Below are 17,223 nucleotides of genomic sequence, written 5' to 3' on the forward strand. Positions count from 1 at the left end.
TGACATCTGCATGTGCGGTGGACCCTGCTGGGTGTGTGCCCCCCACCCATGGCTGGGTGTCCCCTTGCGGGCTGCCATGGTGACACTCCTGTCCCAGGCCCTCTCTGCCCGGGCTGGAGAGTGGGTGCCGCCCCCGCAAGTGCTCTGTGCTGCGGGACTCTGTGGCCCGTGTGGCGTGGTAGCCCTGGATGTGCAGTGTGGGTGTCAGTGTGGCCGTGCGCCCTGCCGCAGGAGGGCGTGGAGGCGCTGTGGGTCTCTGCGCAGGCGGCGTGTCCTGCTTCAGCCCGACAGTGTGAGCCCCCGGGAAGGACCGGGTTCCCTGGAAGAGGCTCGGGGCCGCGGCGGGCCCTGACCTGCTCCCAGCGCCTTTCCTCTGCTCCCCCACTGGCTCGGGATGAGGGCAGGTCGGCCCCGGGACACTGGCCGTATCTGGGAGCATCTGTGGCTGTCACAGCAGGGAGCCCCTGGGACACGGTGGGTGGAGGCTCCACAGAGGAGGAGCCCCAGGGAATAACCTGGCCTGGAGGAGAACTGGGGTGCTGAGAGCCGCCTGCGGGGCACCTGGGCTTGTGGGTGCCCTTGCTGAGCACCGGGCCGGGAAGGAGAGGAACGGGGCAGGGCTTGGGGTCTGAGAAGCTGCCCGGTGGGTAGCTGCGAGCTCTGGTCTTAGCCGCGTGTCTGCCATCCAGGCAGGGCAGGGTCCTCTCGGGGGACTGGGGACAGAGCACCGTCCCTGGGGCAGGCGTCCTGGGGACTGAAGGGGACTAAGCAGCAGCCCTGGCTTCCACCACTGCGTGCGAGGAGCTCCCTGTCATTGGGACAGCTGTCACTGCCTCCGGTGTGCACGGAGAGTTCCGCGCAGTGGCCTTCAGTGAGTTCCTTGGTGGAAGTGGTGTCCCTTCCCTGTGACAGACGCTGCTGCCGGGAGAGTTGGGAGACGCTCCTGCCCCACCACTCACCTCTCACCACTGTTTGTTGGAGCCAGAGCCTGAGTTGCCCAGGGTCGTCTTGAATTTGCGATCCTCCTGCCTCAGGCTCCAGGATGCTAGGACGTCAAGCCTGCGCCGCTGCACCAGTTTGACTTAGTCTACTTTAATGTGATTTCGGGATCCTGTCCTCCACTGGGGGGTGACGGGTGGTTTGTTCGCCCTGCGGCCTGCTGCCTGTTCAAGGCCAGCCTGCACACGTTCAGGGCTCAGGGCTTGGGGGACACGTGGACACATGGCCTCTGTCTCTGTGTCTCCACAGATGGAGGATGGCCACACACTCTTTGACTATGACGTGCGCCTCAATGACACCATCCAGCTGCTAGTGCGCCAGAGCTTGGTGCTGCCGTCCAGCCAGAAGGAGAAGGACTCGGAGCTCTCGGACACGGACTCGGGCTGCTGCCTGGGCCAGAGTGAGTCGGACAAGTCATCCACACATGGTGAGGCAGCTGCCGACACAGACAGCAAGGCTGGCCTGGCTGGTGAGGACGCGTGGGACGAGACAGAGCAGGGACTCTACAAGGTGAGGCTCGTCCTGGCCCTCATGTGGAGGAGGCCGGTGCGTGTCCCCTCACGTTCCTGGAGGCGCACACAGCCCTCTAGGATCCCCACCTTCCTCTAACGTGGAGTCCAGCCTTGGGGTCTGTGGTGTCACCTCCATGGCCTACGAGGTGGCTGAGACCCTCCCAAGTCTGCTGCCCCTGCCAAGGCCAGGAAGTTCCTGGGACCCACCTGCATTTTGGCTGTCCTGGGGGACAGGGAGGCGTCTCCCTGAGCCATGCAGGCTGTGCTGGGCGGCGGGGCCTTCTAAGTCTCTTGCTCCTGCTGGGCCTGCTTGGCTCCTTTGGGCAGTGGTTCTCACCTAGGGCAGTGCTGCCCCCAGGGGAGCCGGGGAACGTCGGGGAACCCGTAGTTGTCACGGCTGGGGATGTCTTGGGCCTGGAGCTCAGCACCCTGCTGGTTGCCCACCCCACAGGAGGACGTGGCCCATGACCCCAGTGCCCTCCTGGGAGGGGAGGGGTGCTTGCGTTCATGTTCTGCACCCCAGGCACCCAGGGGCCCTGCTGGTTCCTCAGCCAGCCCGCTGAGACGACTGGGTTCCCTGTCCCTGCAGGTGAACGAGTACGTGGATGCGCGGGACACGAACATGGGTGCGTGGTTCGAGGCGCAGGTGGTCAGGGTGCTGCGGAAAGTGCCGACTGCGGATGATGAGCCCTGCAGCTCTACCGCCAGCCCAACGCCCGAGGAGGACCTCATCTACCGCGTGAGATACGATGAGTGAGTGGCCCCACTGTGTGTCCTCAGTGCTGTCCAGGCGATGGCAGTTGGGATCTGCACCCAGGTGGAGACAGAACACAGGGCCTCCCCCTCCTTGGCAAACCGTACCTTGCTGTAACAGGCTGACTCCCTCCTCCTCGCTCCTGATTTATTTCCAGCAGTGTTGGACAGAACCCAGGGCCTTTGCACATGCTAAGCAAGCGCTTACCACTGAGCTGCACCCCAGCTTGTTTTCCCCATTTTATTCCTGCATATTGCTTACGACTGAATGAAGCCAGCTTGCTGTCCCTCTCCTTCCTGGGATGTACGGCTGTGATCTGTCCACCAGGCCCTGCATGGGCACAGTGACGTGGATGCCGCCTTGATCCACTCAAGCTGCCGTCACAGACACAGGCTGGACGCGCTCGGCCTGTTTGCTCCAGGTTCTAGAGGACAGAAGGCCGAGGGCGGGCGTCTGCTCAGCTGCTAGCCTCTTTTATGGGACCCCAGGCCACTGGATGAAAACCCCACCCTCCCGACCCTGCGCAGCTGTGATTAACTGAGCAGCCCTGGCTGCTTGAGGGTCAGGGCTTCAACCTAGAGACCAGAGAGAGGACAGCTGGCAGACGGGACCGGAAGCTGGCGGAGCTCCTGCCCCAGGGTGTGGGCCTCTCCGCTCTCCAGCCCGGAACGTGTCTGGCGCATTGCACGCTTGGCCCCGAGGATAGTTACTGCCGGAGCCAGAGTGAGCAGATCCCCCTGGAACAGGCTCGTACCATCTGGGCTGGGAGTTTGCAAGCTCCAGCCTCGGGGCCAAGTGTGCTCAGCCTCAGCTCCATAGTAAAGTGTTAGGGAAACATTAGCACCCGTTAGTTGCCTGGGAGCGGGACCCAGGCATCCCAGACCATGACTTTTGAACCAGTGGTGGTGCACCCCTGTAATCCCAGTACTCAGGAGGCTGAGGCAGAAGGGTCGTTGTGAGTTCGAGGCCAGCCTGGATTACAAAGTGAGCTCAAGGCCAGCCTGAACTGCATAGCGAGAGCCTGTCTCAAAAAGACAAAAAAAACCCAGTGAGAACCTGTTAGAGCGCTCAGTGATGCAAACAGCCCCCTGCAGCACGCGTGCCAGAGGTTCCACTGCTCGTCTGGAATAGCAGCTTCCCATTGTGTTCTCACAGCCAGTGTGTTATATTCACATCACTGTGCTCCTCTGCAGAAAGGACATTCATTTATTTATTTATTCATTTATTTATGAGACAGGGTCTCTCTGTGTAGTTCAGGCTGGCTGGGCTCACTGTGTAGCCCAGGCTGGCCTTGGATTTATGGCGATCTTCCTGTCTCATCCCCCTGAGTGCTGTGATTGTAGGGGTGCGCCACCATGCCCGGTAAAGGACTTTTAATACATGCATGTTGAAAAATTACACTTTGTCCTCCCTGGAATCCGTCCAAGGGCCACAGCCTCCTTGCTTAGAATACCAGTTTAACAGCTGGAACCCCAAGGTCAAGGTGCTGGCCTAGGGTGGGGTGGTCGCTGTCCCTGGGGTTCCTGGGTGTGGTGACTGTCTGTCCCTAGCCACTGCCGCTTTCTCCCTCTCTGGCCTTCAAAGATGCTGGGGTACATCCTCCTCCATGGTGGGTTTTCTTCAGTGCTGGGGAATCAAGTCGTAACACCCGCAGTATGGCCTCCGCGTACCTGTAATTTCTTTCTTCTCCTTATGAGCCAGGGTCTTGCTCAGCCCAGGTTGGACTTGTATTACTATCCTTCCGCTTCAGCCTCCCAGAGTGCTGGGATAACAGGCGCACACTGACGTGCCGAGCGCAGCGTGACCTCATCTGAAAATGCAATGGCCCTGTTTCTGAGAGAGACCACCTTCACAGGCTCTCTCTTTGGGAGAATGGGGCCCAGCCTGTCCCACACACCCACCGCAGGGCACCTGAGTCTGGGGATGCTCTCCACGTACTGCAGCCTGGGGCCTTCTCCGGGTGCCCCCGGCTTTCTGCTGGGACAGCTGTGCCTGAGTCCAGCTTCTCCTCCCTGCTCAGCTACCCCGAGAACGGCGTGGTCACCATGAAACCCCAGGATGTGCGTGCACGCGCCCGCACCATCCTTAAGTGGCATGAGCTGGAGGTGGGCCAGGTGGTCATGCTGAACTACAACACCGACCACCCCAAGGAGCGCGGCTTCTGGTACGACGCCGAGATCTGCAGGAAGCGCGAGACGCGCACGGGGCGGGAGCTGTACGCCAACGTCAGGCTTGGGTGAGTGTGGGCCGGGCCGGGCTTTCTGGGGTCTTCTGTGGGCTTCCTGGGTAGTGAAGCCTGGGGAAGGCCAGAAGGTGCATGGGGAGAGGGCGGGGCAATCAGAGCCTTCTCTCTGAGCCTTTTTTGGGGAGGTGGGGGTTGAGGTAGGGCCTTGCTTTGTCTTTCAGGCTGACCTTGAACTCATGGTGATCCTCTTGCCTCAGTCTCCTAAGTGCTGGGGTGGTAGCTGTGCGCCACCATGCCTGGCCCACAGGCCTATTTTTGATTTTGGTTTTGAGACAGGGTCTCATTGCATCCCTAAATTGCCCAGGCTGGGCTTGAGATCCTCCCGCCTCAGCCTCCCAAAGTGATGGGATGACAGGTGCCCAACTGAGCTGCCTTTTCTGTGCATTCGATAGTCCAGGGAAGCTGTGGGGCATGGAGCTAAGAGTGTGCTGGCCAGCAGCCTCTGTCCCCAGGCTGATGCAGAGCCCCAGGACTCCAGCTGTTTCTGAGCGTAAAGCTGCTGGATGTGACCCTTGATTCCTTCAGTGCTTGAAGGTCAGAGCTATTGTGCTGACCGTGTCATATATCTGCTTTCTGGAGTTTGTGTCTTTTTTTTTTTTTTTTTCTGTTTTCTTATGGTACCAGGAATCAAACTCACAACCTTGTGCTTGCCAGGCAGGCCCTTGCCGCTGAGCTAAATCCCCAGCCCCTGGAGTTTGTGTCTTTAGTTTTATTTTGCTGGAGGTTTGTCAGGTTTTTTTGTTTTTTTGTTTTTTTGTCTTTTTGAGACAGGGTCTCGCTGTGTAGCTCAGGCTGGCCTTGAGCTCACTTTATAGCCCAGGCTGGTCTGGAACTCACAACGATCCTCCTGCCTCAACCTCCCAAGTGCTTGTCTGGCCCTTAAATTTTTTTGGGAATTAGCTTTTTGTTTTCTTGATTTTTTTTTTTTTTTCTGTATTTTTTTCTTTATTTTCAGTTTCATTGATTTTTTTTTTTTTTGCTCTTGATTTTTTTTTTTTTTTTGCTCTTGACTTAAATTTTCTGCCTTCAACAAAAGAAAAGGACCCCTCCCAACTCCTCAGAATGAGAAATTCTGTCTTCTGCTTGCTTTGGGTTGATTTTCTTCTGTTTTGGTTCCTTGGGGTGGGGTCTGTGTGGATTTGGAACAATTCCTTCTCTGTTGTGAGCCTTCGGTTTTCCCCTCAGCACAGTTTTACCTGCTTTCCCACATACTTGGCGGTGTTGTATGTGTTTTTGGTGTGTTTGTGAGACAGGGTCTGTCTTCAGAGTGCGGCCTGGCCTCGCGCTCGGGGTCCTCTTGCCTCATTCTCCAAGTGCTGGAATTCTGGGTGTGGGATACCACTCTGGCTTGAGACCTGTCTTTGGTCTGCAGTGTATTTAGGGCATTGTTTAACTTCCAAATGTTTAGCAGTTTTCCTGTTGTGTTTTTTATTCGTGGTTTGTTGCCTGGCTTCATCATGGTCAGGAACAGGCTCTGTGATTTTCGTTCTGTGAAGTGTGGGTTTAGGCCTGAGATGGCCTCTCTTGGTGACTGTTCCACGGCTACTTAAAGGAAAAGCTTTCCTGCTGAGGGGGTCGCTCCATGCATAGCCGTCCAGTTGGTTGCCTGTGGCCCAGATCTGCTCTTGCTGGACTTTGTCTCACAGTTCTGTCACGAGACTATAGTTTATTGATGTCCCTGGCTGTATCTGTGGGGTTTTCTGTTTTTTTGTGGCTTAACGTATTTTGAGGCGTTTTTTTTTTTTTTTTTGGTACCAGGAATCGAACTCAGGACCTTGCACTTGCCAGGCAAGCGCTGTGCCACTGAGCTATCTCCCCAGCCTGAGGCATCCTTGTTTGGTGCTTATGTGTTTACAGTTGTTACATCTCCTCGGGAAATTGATGCTCTGTGTGTGTGCATGTGTGATTAAACTCAGAACCTTCATACACACAGCTCCATCTCCAGCCCTTTTTAATTTTTATTCTGATACAGGGTCTTGCTAAGTTGCCCCAGGCTGAGCTCAAACTTACAGTCCTCCTGGCTCACGACTCCTGGCTGGCTTGATCTTTTCACCATTATGTGTTATACCTGTTTGTTTCTAACCTTTTTTTTTTTTCGAGATAAGGCTTCATTATGCAGTTCAGCTTGGCCTTGAGCTTGCTGTTCTCCTGCCTCAGGTTCCTGAGTGCTGAGATTCCAGTTGTGCACCCCGCCCCCCATGTCTGGCCATGGGTTTCTTTTCTTTGTAGGGCCAGGGATATGGGGCCCAAGGCCTAGGACATGGGAGGTACACAGTGCACCGCTGAGCTGCATCCAAGCCCCAGTAGCTGTTTTGTTTCATTACGTGCTGAAATAATATCTTGGGTACATCAGGTCGTCCAAATCATCCTACTTCCACCTGTTTCCTTTTGAAATGAACATCAGGAAATTCAGTGTATTTGCAACTTGAACTGTTTACCTTGGAGGTTGCTGATGAGGTTTTTATTATTATTTGCCTTATAAGACGCCTTTTTATTATTATTATTTTTTTGGGGGTACTGGGAATCAAACTCAAGACCTTGTGTTTGCCAGGCAAGTGCTTGTGTCGCTGAGCTATCTCTCCGGCGCCTAGAGACGCTTTTTTTAAGTCATAGGAGCTATTTTGATGTTGTTCATTTGGGTTTTTTGAGACAGGGTCTTCCTATGTAGCCCAGGCTGGCCTTGAACTCATTATGCAGTCCAGGCTAGACTGGAACTCATAGTGAGCCTCCTGCCTCAGCCTCCTGGATGCTGGGATGACAGCTGTGCACTACCATGCCTGGCTCTTGGGAGCTTTTGTATTTTTTTCTTTTTAAGGACCAGTCAGACTTTGTTGATGTTATTTGCTGTTGAGTGTCTCGTTGGCTTTGTGTGGCCAAGGTTTAAACGTCTCCCAAACACATCCCATAGTGAAGCTTTGGTGTATTTATTTTTGTCTCATGTCCACTTTGGCAGGACTTGACTTAGCAAGAGGGCTAGCCTCGATCCTGCACAGGGCCTGCACAGTCTCCTCCCTGACCTCCTTAGAACCTGTGTTCAAACGCAGCCAGAGTAGGGTGAGAGCAGAACCCTCTGAGCAGGTGTGGTGGCAGAGGCCTGTAATCCTGGCAGTAGAAAGGCTGAGGCAGGAGGATCCTCAGGTTCCTTCCTGATTGGGTGATGTAGTAAGAGCAGATGTAGCTCAGCCCTGGGTTATTTATCCAGTACCGAGAAAACAAAAATGACAACGAAGTGCTCAGGGGTGCCAGGCTGGGCTGGCAGCGGCCACTGATGCTGCGGGACGTCCTTCTGCAGGGACAATTCTCTCAATGACTGTCGCATCATCTTTGTGGATGAAGTCTTCAAGATCGAGCGTCCAGGCGAAGGCCCCCCCGTGGTGGAGAACCCCCTGAGACGTGAGTCCCGAGTGTCCCTGTGCACGCGTGTGGGGTCCCCTGCCCTGCCCTGTCCCCGTGGCCTCTGACCCTGCCCTCCCGCGCAGGCAAGAGCGGCCCGTCCTGCAAATACTGCAAGGACGACCCCAACAAGCTGTGCCGTATCTGCGCCTGCCACCGCTGTGGGGGCCGGGAGGCGCCCGACAAGCAGCTGATGTGTGACGAGTGTGACATGGCGTACCACCTGTACTGCCTGGACCCCCCGCTCAGCAGCGTGCCCCCGGAGGAGGAGTGGTGAGGGCCGTGGGCGCCAGCCCCCTGGGGGCATGGGAGTGGGCGGGCGTGTCCCTGAGGTCCCCGCCCTGACACCCCGTGTCCCACCCATTCCTGTGCTGGTGGTGGCCGTGCTGTCCCCTGGGGAGGGCTGCCCGGCTTCCTGGGAGGACCGGGAGCTCTGTGTGCGAGGAGGGGTGGGCCCGCTGCGGCAGGGACCTGGGTTCTGAGTGTGCTCAGCCCGAGTCCCTCTCCTTGGCTCCAGCTGCCTTGAGCCCTGCATCGGGGCAGAGGGGCTGAGGGCCCCTGAGGTGACGCCCTGTGCTCACAGGTACTGCCCTGACTGCCGGAACGATTCCAGTGAGGTGGTGCTGGCCGGGGAGCGGCTGCGAGAGAGCAAGAAGAAGGCGAAGATGGCATCGGCCACATCGTCCTCGCAGCGGGACTGGGGCAAGGTGAGGCAGGCCCCCAGCCGGGCGCACGCCACCACTCGCCTCCCCTGCGCCTGCTCATGGCTGCCCCCCTGTGTCTCCGTGTGCAGGGCATGGCGTGCGTGGGGCGCACAAAGGAGTGTACCATTGTCCCGTCCAACCACTATGGACCCATCCCGGGCATCCCCGTGGGCACCATGTGGCGGTTCCGCGTGCAGGTACTGGCGACATCTGCTCCAGGGCCTGCTGGGGTCCAGAGCCTGGCTCGGGGCCACAGGGCTCCTCCTGTTGCTGCAGGGCCAGTTCCCTGGCTGAGGCCTGCAGGGCAGTAACAGGCTCCTTGGGCATCTCCGCTCCCAGGGCATGAGGGTGGAGGCCCGGGAGCCCGGGACACAGGCAGAGTTCCATGTTGGCGTTAAGTTCCTGACTGCCAGCTGGGCGTGTGACGACATCCTCTGCCTCCAGTGGCTCTGTCAGCACCCAGTGTCACCTGCAGCATTGGGGGGTGTTGTGGCTCTTTTTTTGTTTTTCGGTATTGAGGATTACACCCAGGGCCTGCACACTGAGCTACATCACAGCCTTTTTTATTTTGAGACAGGGTCTTGCTAAGTCGCTCAGGCTGGGCTTGAACTTGCCTTTCTCCTGCCTCAGCCTTCCAGAGTATTGGGATGACCAGTGTGCATCGCTGCATCTGGCTAGCCTTGGTTTTATATTGGGGCCGCTCTAGGTGCACAGGGTGGCTAGGTTGTAAGCCCCCACCCTCCGTGTGGGCCAAGGAAGGGTGGGAGCACCAAGCCTCACAAGGTGGCGGATGAGGTCCTGCTCTCCCCTGGATACCGCTGATGGTGCTGTCTGTCTCTGGTGTCCGCAGGTCAGTGAGTCCGGCGTCCATCGACCTCACGTTGCAGGTATCCATGGCCGGAGCAACGACGGGGCCTACTCCCTGGTCCTGGCCGGGGGCTATGAGGACGATGAAGTGCGTGAGTTGGGGGTGGTTTTACTTTTTTTTTAATCCCCCCCTGTTGTTTTTGAGGCAAGGTTGTACTGTGTAGCCCAGGTTGGCCTTGAACTCTTTGACAGTCCAGCCTCACTCCTGAGTGTTGGGATTACAGATGTGTCCCATCCCATGCCTGGCTTACTGTATGTGCATTTTCAAGTGTGTTAATTGCCTGCTTCTTCCCAGGGTTTCACTTTCCACATTGACGTTCAGTTAGGAATGGTCCAAAAATAGTAAATGGAAAATTCCAGATCTAACTGGTTCATCCATTCAAAGTTCCGTGCTATTCTGAATGGCATGATGCACTCTTGTGCTGCCTACTTTCATCCTTAGTTCAGCATTTCCACACAGTATGTGCTACCCTCCCATTAGTCACCAGGCATTCCTTCTGGTAACGTGTGGTATCACAGCACTGTGTTCCTGTACTTACTTAATAGGGGCCCATAGACAACAGAAGAGTAATGGTGGCAATGCATATGCCAGCTGAAAGCAGAAAGTGGTCCCCATAAATGAAAAGATAAAGTTTATGACTTCATAGTACTACTGTCACTGTATACTGAAGTTGCTAAGAACAAATCTATCTGGAGTTGGGAAGCAGGAAAAAGAAAGTTGTGCTAGTTGTGATGCTTAAGATGGAAAAAGCATTAAATTAAATAGAGTTTGGATCCAGGGATGCTGGTACATGCCTGTAATTCCAATATTCAGGAGTCTGAGGCAGGAGGATCTCCCTGAGTTCCAGGCCAGCCTTGGCTACATAGTGAGTAGAGTTCGGTACAATCTGAGGCTTTAGACATTCACTGGGGGTCCTGCAGCATATCCCCTTCCCTTAAAAGGGGGCTACTGCACAGCTCACATCAGTAAGCACATTCCCATGGCTGTGTGGCCCTCACCACGTCCACCTCAAGGCTTTCCATCTCCCCATACGAGCCTCCCTCCCCTCCCTTCCCCTCCCCAGCCCAGCACCACCGTTCTCTTTCCTGTCTCTGTGGATCTGGTGACGCTGGGCCTCCTGGGAGTGGGGCCCGACAGTGTCCGGCCTCCTGTGCCTGGCTCAGCTCCTGAGCAGCACGGCCTTAAGGTCCGTCCATGGTGGAGCAGGTGTCAGGACTTCTTCCCTTTCATGGCTACGTGGTACTCCATCGGCTGGATGGACCCCTGATGTGTATCCATTCGTCTGTTGATGGACACTTGGGCTTCCCCACCTTTTGGCTGTGTAAACAGTACTGCTGTGCACATATAAGAGCATGGCTTCAAGATCTGCTCTCAGTTCTCCTGGGTACACACCCAGCAGTGGAATTGCTGGGTCACATGATCTTGTTTTTTCTTTCAGTACTGGAGATTGAACTGAGGGTCTTTGCACTGGGCTTCTTCCTCAGCCCTTTTGAAAAGTTTTTTTATTTCTTTAAATTTTGAGTCAGGGCTTTGTTAAGTCATTAAGTCCCCCTGGCTGGGCTAGAGCTTGCCATCCTCCTGCCTCAGCCTCCCAGGGTCATCTTATGTGCAGTTTCTTGAGGAAGCATCTTCCTGTTTCCTCAGCAGCTGTACCCTACCGTACTATGTTACCTTCCCACCATGGCACCTGTGGGCCCCGCCTTGCGCTGTCACCCAGCTCCCTTGCTCTTTGCTACCTGCGGTGCTGGTGGGGGGGTGTGTGGGCTGTTTCCCCGGCTGCCCTCCTCTCCTCGGTGGAGGGCTCACCCTGGCCCCCTCTTCTCTGTTGCAGGACAATGGGAATTCTTTCACCTACACAGGTAGTGGTGGCCGCGACCTTTCTGGCAACAAGCGGACTGCTGAGCAGTCGAGTGACCAGAAGCTCACCAACACCAACAGGTTCGTTGCGTGGAAACGGGTTGTCCAGTGTTCCCCAGAGGCGCCCCACGTGTCCCTGGCTGTGGTCTGGGGTCGGATCTGGCAGGTGCGGAAGCCCGCGTAGAGTGTGGCAGGGATGGAAGTACAGACTGAGGCAATGTTCAGAGCCTACTTATATCCCCTGTGAAACTGGCCAGAAACTCCAAAGTGCTGAGAAATGCCAGGGCGGAAACGGACGCGCAAAGGCAAGCTGCCGCCGTCTCCAGAGCGCTCTTTCCGCAGAGCCTGGCGCGTCGCAGCTCACCAGGCGGGTCTCCACTCTCTCAGGGCCCTGGCTCTCAACTGCTCCGCGCCCATTGACGACAAGAAGGGTGCGGTGGCCAAGGACTGGCGCTCGGGGAAGCCGGTGCGGGTCGTGCGGAACATGAAGGGTGGCAAGCACAGCAAGTACGCGCCCGCGGAGGGCAACCGCTATGATGGCATCTACAAGGTGAGCAGCGCCATTGGCCACGTCCTCCACGGTTGGCCCAAGACCACGCCCACCCGCTTGGCCACGCCCACCCGCTTGGCCACGCCCATCTTGGCCACGTCCTTGGAGGACCCAGACCTTCGGTCCCAGCCACATCCCTCACTGACACTCCCGGCCATGCCCTTGAGCAGCTCGGGATCAGGACCCTCGGCCCTGCCCCTCCATTCCCAGGCATGGTTCTCGCTACAGGCCTCACGCTTCAGCACCCCCTACATGAACACGGCCCAGACCTCCTCCGCAGCAGGCCTTCCCCGGCTGCGCCCTTCTAGGCCCACGCCCCTTCCGCCGACTCCCAGCCCACCTCTCCCTGCAGGTCGTGAAGTACTGGCCGGAGAAGGGCAAGTCCGGCTTCCTCGTGTGGCGCTACCTCCTGCGGAGGGACGACGACGAGCCTGGGCCCTGGACGAAGGAAGGGAAGGACCGCATCAAGAAGCTGGGGCTGACCATGCAGGTGCGCCCGGCCCGGCACCACCGTGGCCCCACAAGGCCCCGCTGTTGCAGTTCTGCGGTCTCTTTCTGTTCTGGTTCTGGGTGGAGCAGGAGCCAGCGTGGGGTCGTCTAGTGAGCAGCCGCCCGGGCCCGCGGCTCCCTGGCTCCGAGCCTCTTCCCAATTCCCCGCCCCAGCTGCGCGGCTCCTTTCGAGGCTTTGCGGGTGCGCGGCTCGGGTGCGCTTGCGCTTTGTGCATCACCTGTGCAGAGGGAGAGCTCGGCCTGCTCGGCAAGCCTGTGTGTGGAGGGCTCTGGCCCCGTCCCCGGGAGCCGGTCTTTCCTGCATGCGCCACCTCCACCTGCTCGACAGAAGCAGGAAGGAGCGGCAGAGCCGCAGCGGCAGGGCCTGCGTGCGGCAGAGCGGGAGCCCTTCCTTCTGAGAGGGCCGTGCGTGCGGGTGCGGCTCAGGCGTGCCGTAACCGTGCTGTTTGCTGTTCGCTGCTCATCCCGTGCACTTGCTGTGCAACACATAGATGTTGGGTGCTAGTTCAGGAATCTTTAAATAATTTTTTTTGTCTTTTTTTTGAGACTGGGTCTTCCTATGCAGTTCAGGCTGTCCTTGAGCTCACTTTGTAGCCCAGGCGGGTCTCAAACTTGCAACGATCCTCCTGCCTCAGCTTCCCCAGTGCTGGGATTACAGGCGCTTTCAGGAATCTTAATTTCTGTTGAGAATCAGAGAGCACCAAACCCCTGGGGGCCACAAGGGCTGTGGGCAGTGCATTTGTGCTGCCTGGGAATTTCAGCCCTGGGGCGGTGGGGGTGGGGCTGTCAGCGTCTGGCAGGGTGCAGTTTTGTTTCACGACTTTGGCTGGCACTGTGACCACAGCTTATTTGTGCAGGTCGCAGGTCTGTCTTGCTGTGTGTGTACTTTCTCTCCGGTACTGGGCCGGTGCTCACCACCGTGCCACACCCCAGCCTGTCAGCCCCTCTGTAGGAGAGGGGGTGAGGCCCGGGCACCCTGGGGACCAGTCTCTGAGGATGGGCGCCGGGGCGCGGCTGTCTCACTGCATCCTCTGTCGTGCAGTACCCAGAGGGCTACTTGGAAGCCCTGGCCAACCGGGACAAGGAGAACAAGAGGGCGGCCGAGGAGCGGGAAGACCTCTCGCCCTCCAAAAAGGGCAAGTGGAAGCGGAAGTCGGCAGGTGAGCGTCTTCCCGTGCCCCGTGTGCCCTGTCGTGCAGGGGCGCCGGCCACGCTCACGCACTCTCCTCTCTAGGCCAGGGTGGCTCTGGCGTGTGGACCACCAAGAAAACCAAGCTGGAGCCCTACAGCCTCACAGCCGAGCAGAACAACCTCATCAAGGCGGACGAGAGCAACGCGAAGCTGTGGACGGAGGTCCTCACGGCGCTCAGGGAAGGCCTGGTGAGTGCCACCCAGCGTGGGCCGTATCAGTGACGTGTGCGTATGGAACAGTGGCCCGCCAGACCCTGTTCAAGCACGTGGCTCAACGGCACCAAGTGCATCCCATGCTGCGTGCCGTCCCCACCGTCTTCCTCCAGGACTTCGCACCTTCCCGAGCTGAGCCTCCATCCCCTCCCCAGCCGGGCACTGCACCCTACTTCCTGTCTCTGTGACTCTGAGGACACTAGAGCCTCCTGGGAGTGGGGCTCTGCAGTGCGTGACCTTCTGTGTCTGGCTCAGTCTGAGCAGCACAACCTCCAGGTCCATCTTTGCTGTAGCAGAGTCAGGATTTCCTTCCTTTACCTGGCTGAGTAATACTCCAGTGTGCAGGTGGACCACGCTGTGTATCCATCCTCCCCTGTATAGTTCCACTTTTGAGCTGTGTGCTCTGTGACCCCGGGGTACAAACGTCTTTCCTGTTTCCTGCTTTGACTTCAAGGTGTATCCTAGGTGGGGAATTGCTGGATCAGGACCGGGAGGCATGTGTTTAGCTTTCTGAGGAACCTCCAAGCCAGGCCTGTCTCTGTCTTCCTGCCCTTAGTGGGCTGTGACACTGGTTGGTCTTTGCCAGTGAGAGGCTGCAGTCACCAGCCACTATGGACCTCCTGAGTCTGGCTCAGCTTCCCTGACCCATAGGAGTCTCTTGGAGCTGGTATCATATAAGATCTCAAGCCTGGTGGCTCAGAGCAACCCAGACTGTTCTTTACTTTTTTGAGGCGGGATCTTACTGTGTAGTGCAGGCTGGCCTTGAACTCACTATGTAGCCCATACTGGGCTCAACTCATGGTGATCCTCCTGCCTCAGCCTCCTGAGTGCTGGGATTACAAGTGTGTGCCACCATGCCAGGCTTTCTTGCCAGTCTTGGCACTTGTTCCATGCCAACGTGTGAGGGGCCTTTCTGATCCCCCTGCTAGGCCCACTGGGGGCTCTGGGCGTGACCTGCTTGGACCTGGGTTTGGCTCCTTGTCACAGCATGGGCACCCAGCTGCTCCTGCTTGGGGTCGGGGCACGCGTGGTGCGGCTGACGAGTGTGCCTGTGTGCAGTTCCAGGTGTTCCTGAGCAAGGTGGAGGAGACGTTCCAGTGCATCTGCTGCCAGGAGCTGGTGTTCCAGCCCGTCACCACCGTGTGCCAACACAACGTGTGCAAGGTGAGTATGGGTGGGCTCAGCGATGACGGCTCCCCCTCGGCAGCCCCTGCCCGCGGCCTGTTAGGTGCCAAGGCTCAGGGTGAGGGGGCAGGGAGCAAGGCTGCCTGGACAAGGAGGTGGCACTGGGCAGCACCGGGCGTCGCTGGCAGCGGGCGGGGGGACGTGCAGGGACGTGGGCCGGGCCCTGTGGCATAAGTGGCCCTTGTTTCCTTCTCCCTGTGGGTGTTTATGGGGCAGCTGCTCAGTGTAGGCACCGTGCTCGTGTCAGGAGGGTGCAGGGGCCACCGAGCCCGGACCTGGGCAGGTGTGGCTGTCACATGCAGGGAGGTGGGGTGGGTAGGCCAGGAGGGCCTCGAAGGCAGTGACAAGCCCCTCACAGCCAGCCCAGGCCACAGTTGCAGGAGCTGACGAGCCTGGCACATCTCAGGGACCCTGTGGAGGCCAAACTGGCAGCAGGCAGCGAGCAGTAGACAGGGAGAGGGGACAGCAGGCAGTGGTATGGGCACCAGGCCAGGGCCTCACTGCCCACCCTGTCTCGCAGGACTGCCTGGACAGGTCGTTCCGCGCCCAGGTCTTCAGCTGCCCGGCCTGCCGCTATGACCTGGGCCGTGGCTACAGCATGCAGGTGAACTCGGCGCTGCAGGACATCCTCAACCATTTCTTCCCCGGTTATGGCAGTGGCCGGTGATCCCCGAGCACTTCCGGCGGCGCTGGACCCCGTCCTGGTGCCTGGCCGCGGCCTCGTCTCTAGCGGGCTTAACTTAAACGTGTAGTTACCCTCCGCTCCCTGAAAGCCTGTCTTCCCTGTTTTTGTTTTCGTTGTTTAATGTATACGTTTTCAGGAATTTCCAAGTTCTAGCTGCAAGTTGGACTTGTGAGCGTTTGGTTTAGTTGTATCAAGAGTGTAAAGCTGCGATTTATCTGCATGAGATGGCATTGGCCACGCGGCCCGAGGCGGCGTTGGTTGCTGGTGAGGAGGAGGTTGCAGATGCTCCCGCCACCGACTGCTAAGAAGGCGCCCGCCCGGCTGCGAGGTTCGGGGGCTCGGGGGTCCCCTCCTCCCCAGCGTCAAAGCCGACCGTCTTTCTGAAGGCAGCAGTATGGTTCCTGGTGGGGCCCCGCTGTCGCCAAGAGGCTCTTAAGAGAAGAGGACGGGGTTCCTCCGCAGGAGCCCTCCCACGGCGCCTCCGAGCTGCCCACCAGTCCTGTGTCCGGGCGGCCGCCGGGCTGGGCAGCATCTACCTCACCTCCGCGTGGGGCCGCGGGCCGGGGCGGCGGGAAGCAGGCGCGGTGGAGCCCGGTCCAAGTGCCTTCGCTCGTCCTCAAGACTGGGCTCTTCCTTTTTAGCACTGAATTGTGGAAAAACGCCAGCCAGATTTTCTGAAGACTGCGCGTCCGTTTCTTCCTGGCGCTCAGTGGGTGCTGGGGGTGGTTTGCGTTTTACCCATCATTTAAGGTTTTTTTTTTTTTTCTAAGACTCAGCAATTGACACTTACAAGAGGGGATTTTTTTTCTGTTTTTTGTTTGGTAATGAATATTTTTTCAAATGAAATTTTTTTTTTGTAGTATATATGTACCAAGAAAGATATAACTTAGGGTTTGGTTGTGTTATTTTGGGGTTTTTTGGTACTTTTTTCAAAGGATTTGTTCATTTTTTTCTAACTTTACCAAAGTTTGCAGCTTATACCTCAGCAGACCCAGGGATGTTTAAATCACATAACTGCAGACAGACCGAAGCAATACTGTTTTTAAAGGGTTGTTCTTTGTTTTTTTTTCTTTATTAGATTGTTAATGTATTAGGGAAGAAATAATGCAATTCTCTGTAGGCTTTTTCCGAAGTTGAATATTCTTTGTGCAGATTTTAGATTCTCAGAATAAATGTTTTTCACAGAAGCATGTGGTTGGCTTTGTGTTTGCAAACAGCTTTGGGCCCTGTATCTTTTCTCATCTATAATTTTCTTTTTTTTTTTGGTTTTTGTCCGGTACCGGGAATTGAACTCACAACCTTGCACTTGCCAGGCAGACACTGTGCCACTGAGCTAAATCCCCAGCCCCTTCACCTATCATTTTCTGTCCTCAGAAACCCCGAGAGAAAAGTTGGCAGGAGATATCACTCCCACTTTATGTAATTAATATTTTTGCATTACTGGGCATTGAACCTGGGGAATGCTGATTTTTTTTGGTTTTTTTTTGGAGGCAGGGTCTTGCTGTACAGTTTAGGCTGGCTTTGAGCTCACTTTGTAGCCCAGGCTGGTCTCGAACT

The 17,223-nt window shown here is 57.0% G+C and overlaps 1 protein-coding gene across 1 annotated transcript; it reads left to right on the forward strand.

Moving 5' to 3' along the window:
- Positions 1 to 1,248: 1,248 nt before the first annotated feature.
- On the forward strand, positions 1,249 to 16,853 carry LOC102009673 (E3 ubiquitin-protein ligase UHRF1; the record flags this gene model as incomplete). The annotated part of the gene is given in 15 exon segments (XM_005415110.2): positions 1,249 to 1,509; positions 2,101 to 2,264; positions 4,286 to 4,501; positions 7,803 to 7,903; positions 7,990 to 8,176; positions 8,487 to 8,610; positions 8,697 to 8,804; positions 9,458 to 9,562; positions 11,307 to 11,413; positions 11,720 to 11,882; positions 12,235 to 12,372; positions 13,435 to 13,552; positions 13,627 to 13,772; positions 14,856 to 14,960; positions 15,502 to 16,853. Coding segments are annotated over 15 exon segments (2,190 nt in total), but the record flags the coding sequence as incomplete, so codon positions are not given.
- Positions 16,854 to 17,223: the final 370 nt, after the last annotated feature.

The sequence above is a fragment of the Chinchilla lanigera genome, unplaced genomic scaffold (assembly GCF_000276665.1).
Source record: "Chinchilla lanigera isolate Chin_1 unplaced genomic scaffold, ChiLan1.0 scaffold00376, whole genome shotgun sequence".
In the NCBI taxonomy this organism is placed as follows: Eukaryota; Metazoa; Chordata; class Mammalia; order Rodentia; family Chinchillidae; genus Chinchilla; species Chinchilla lanigera.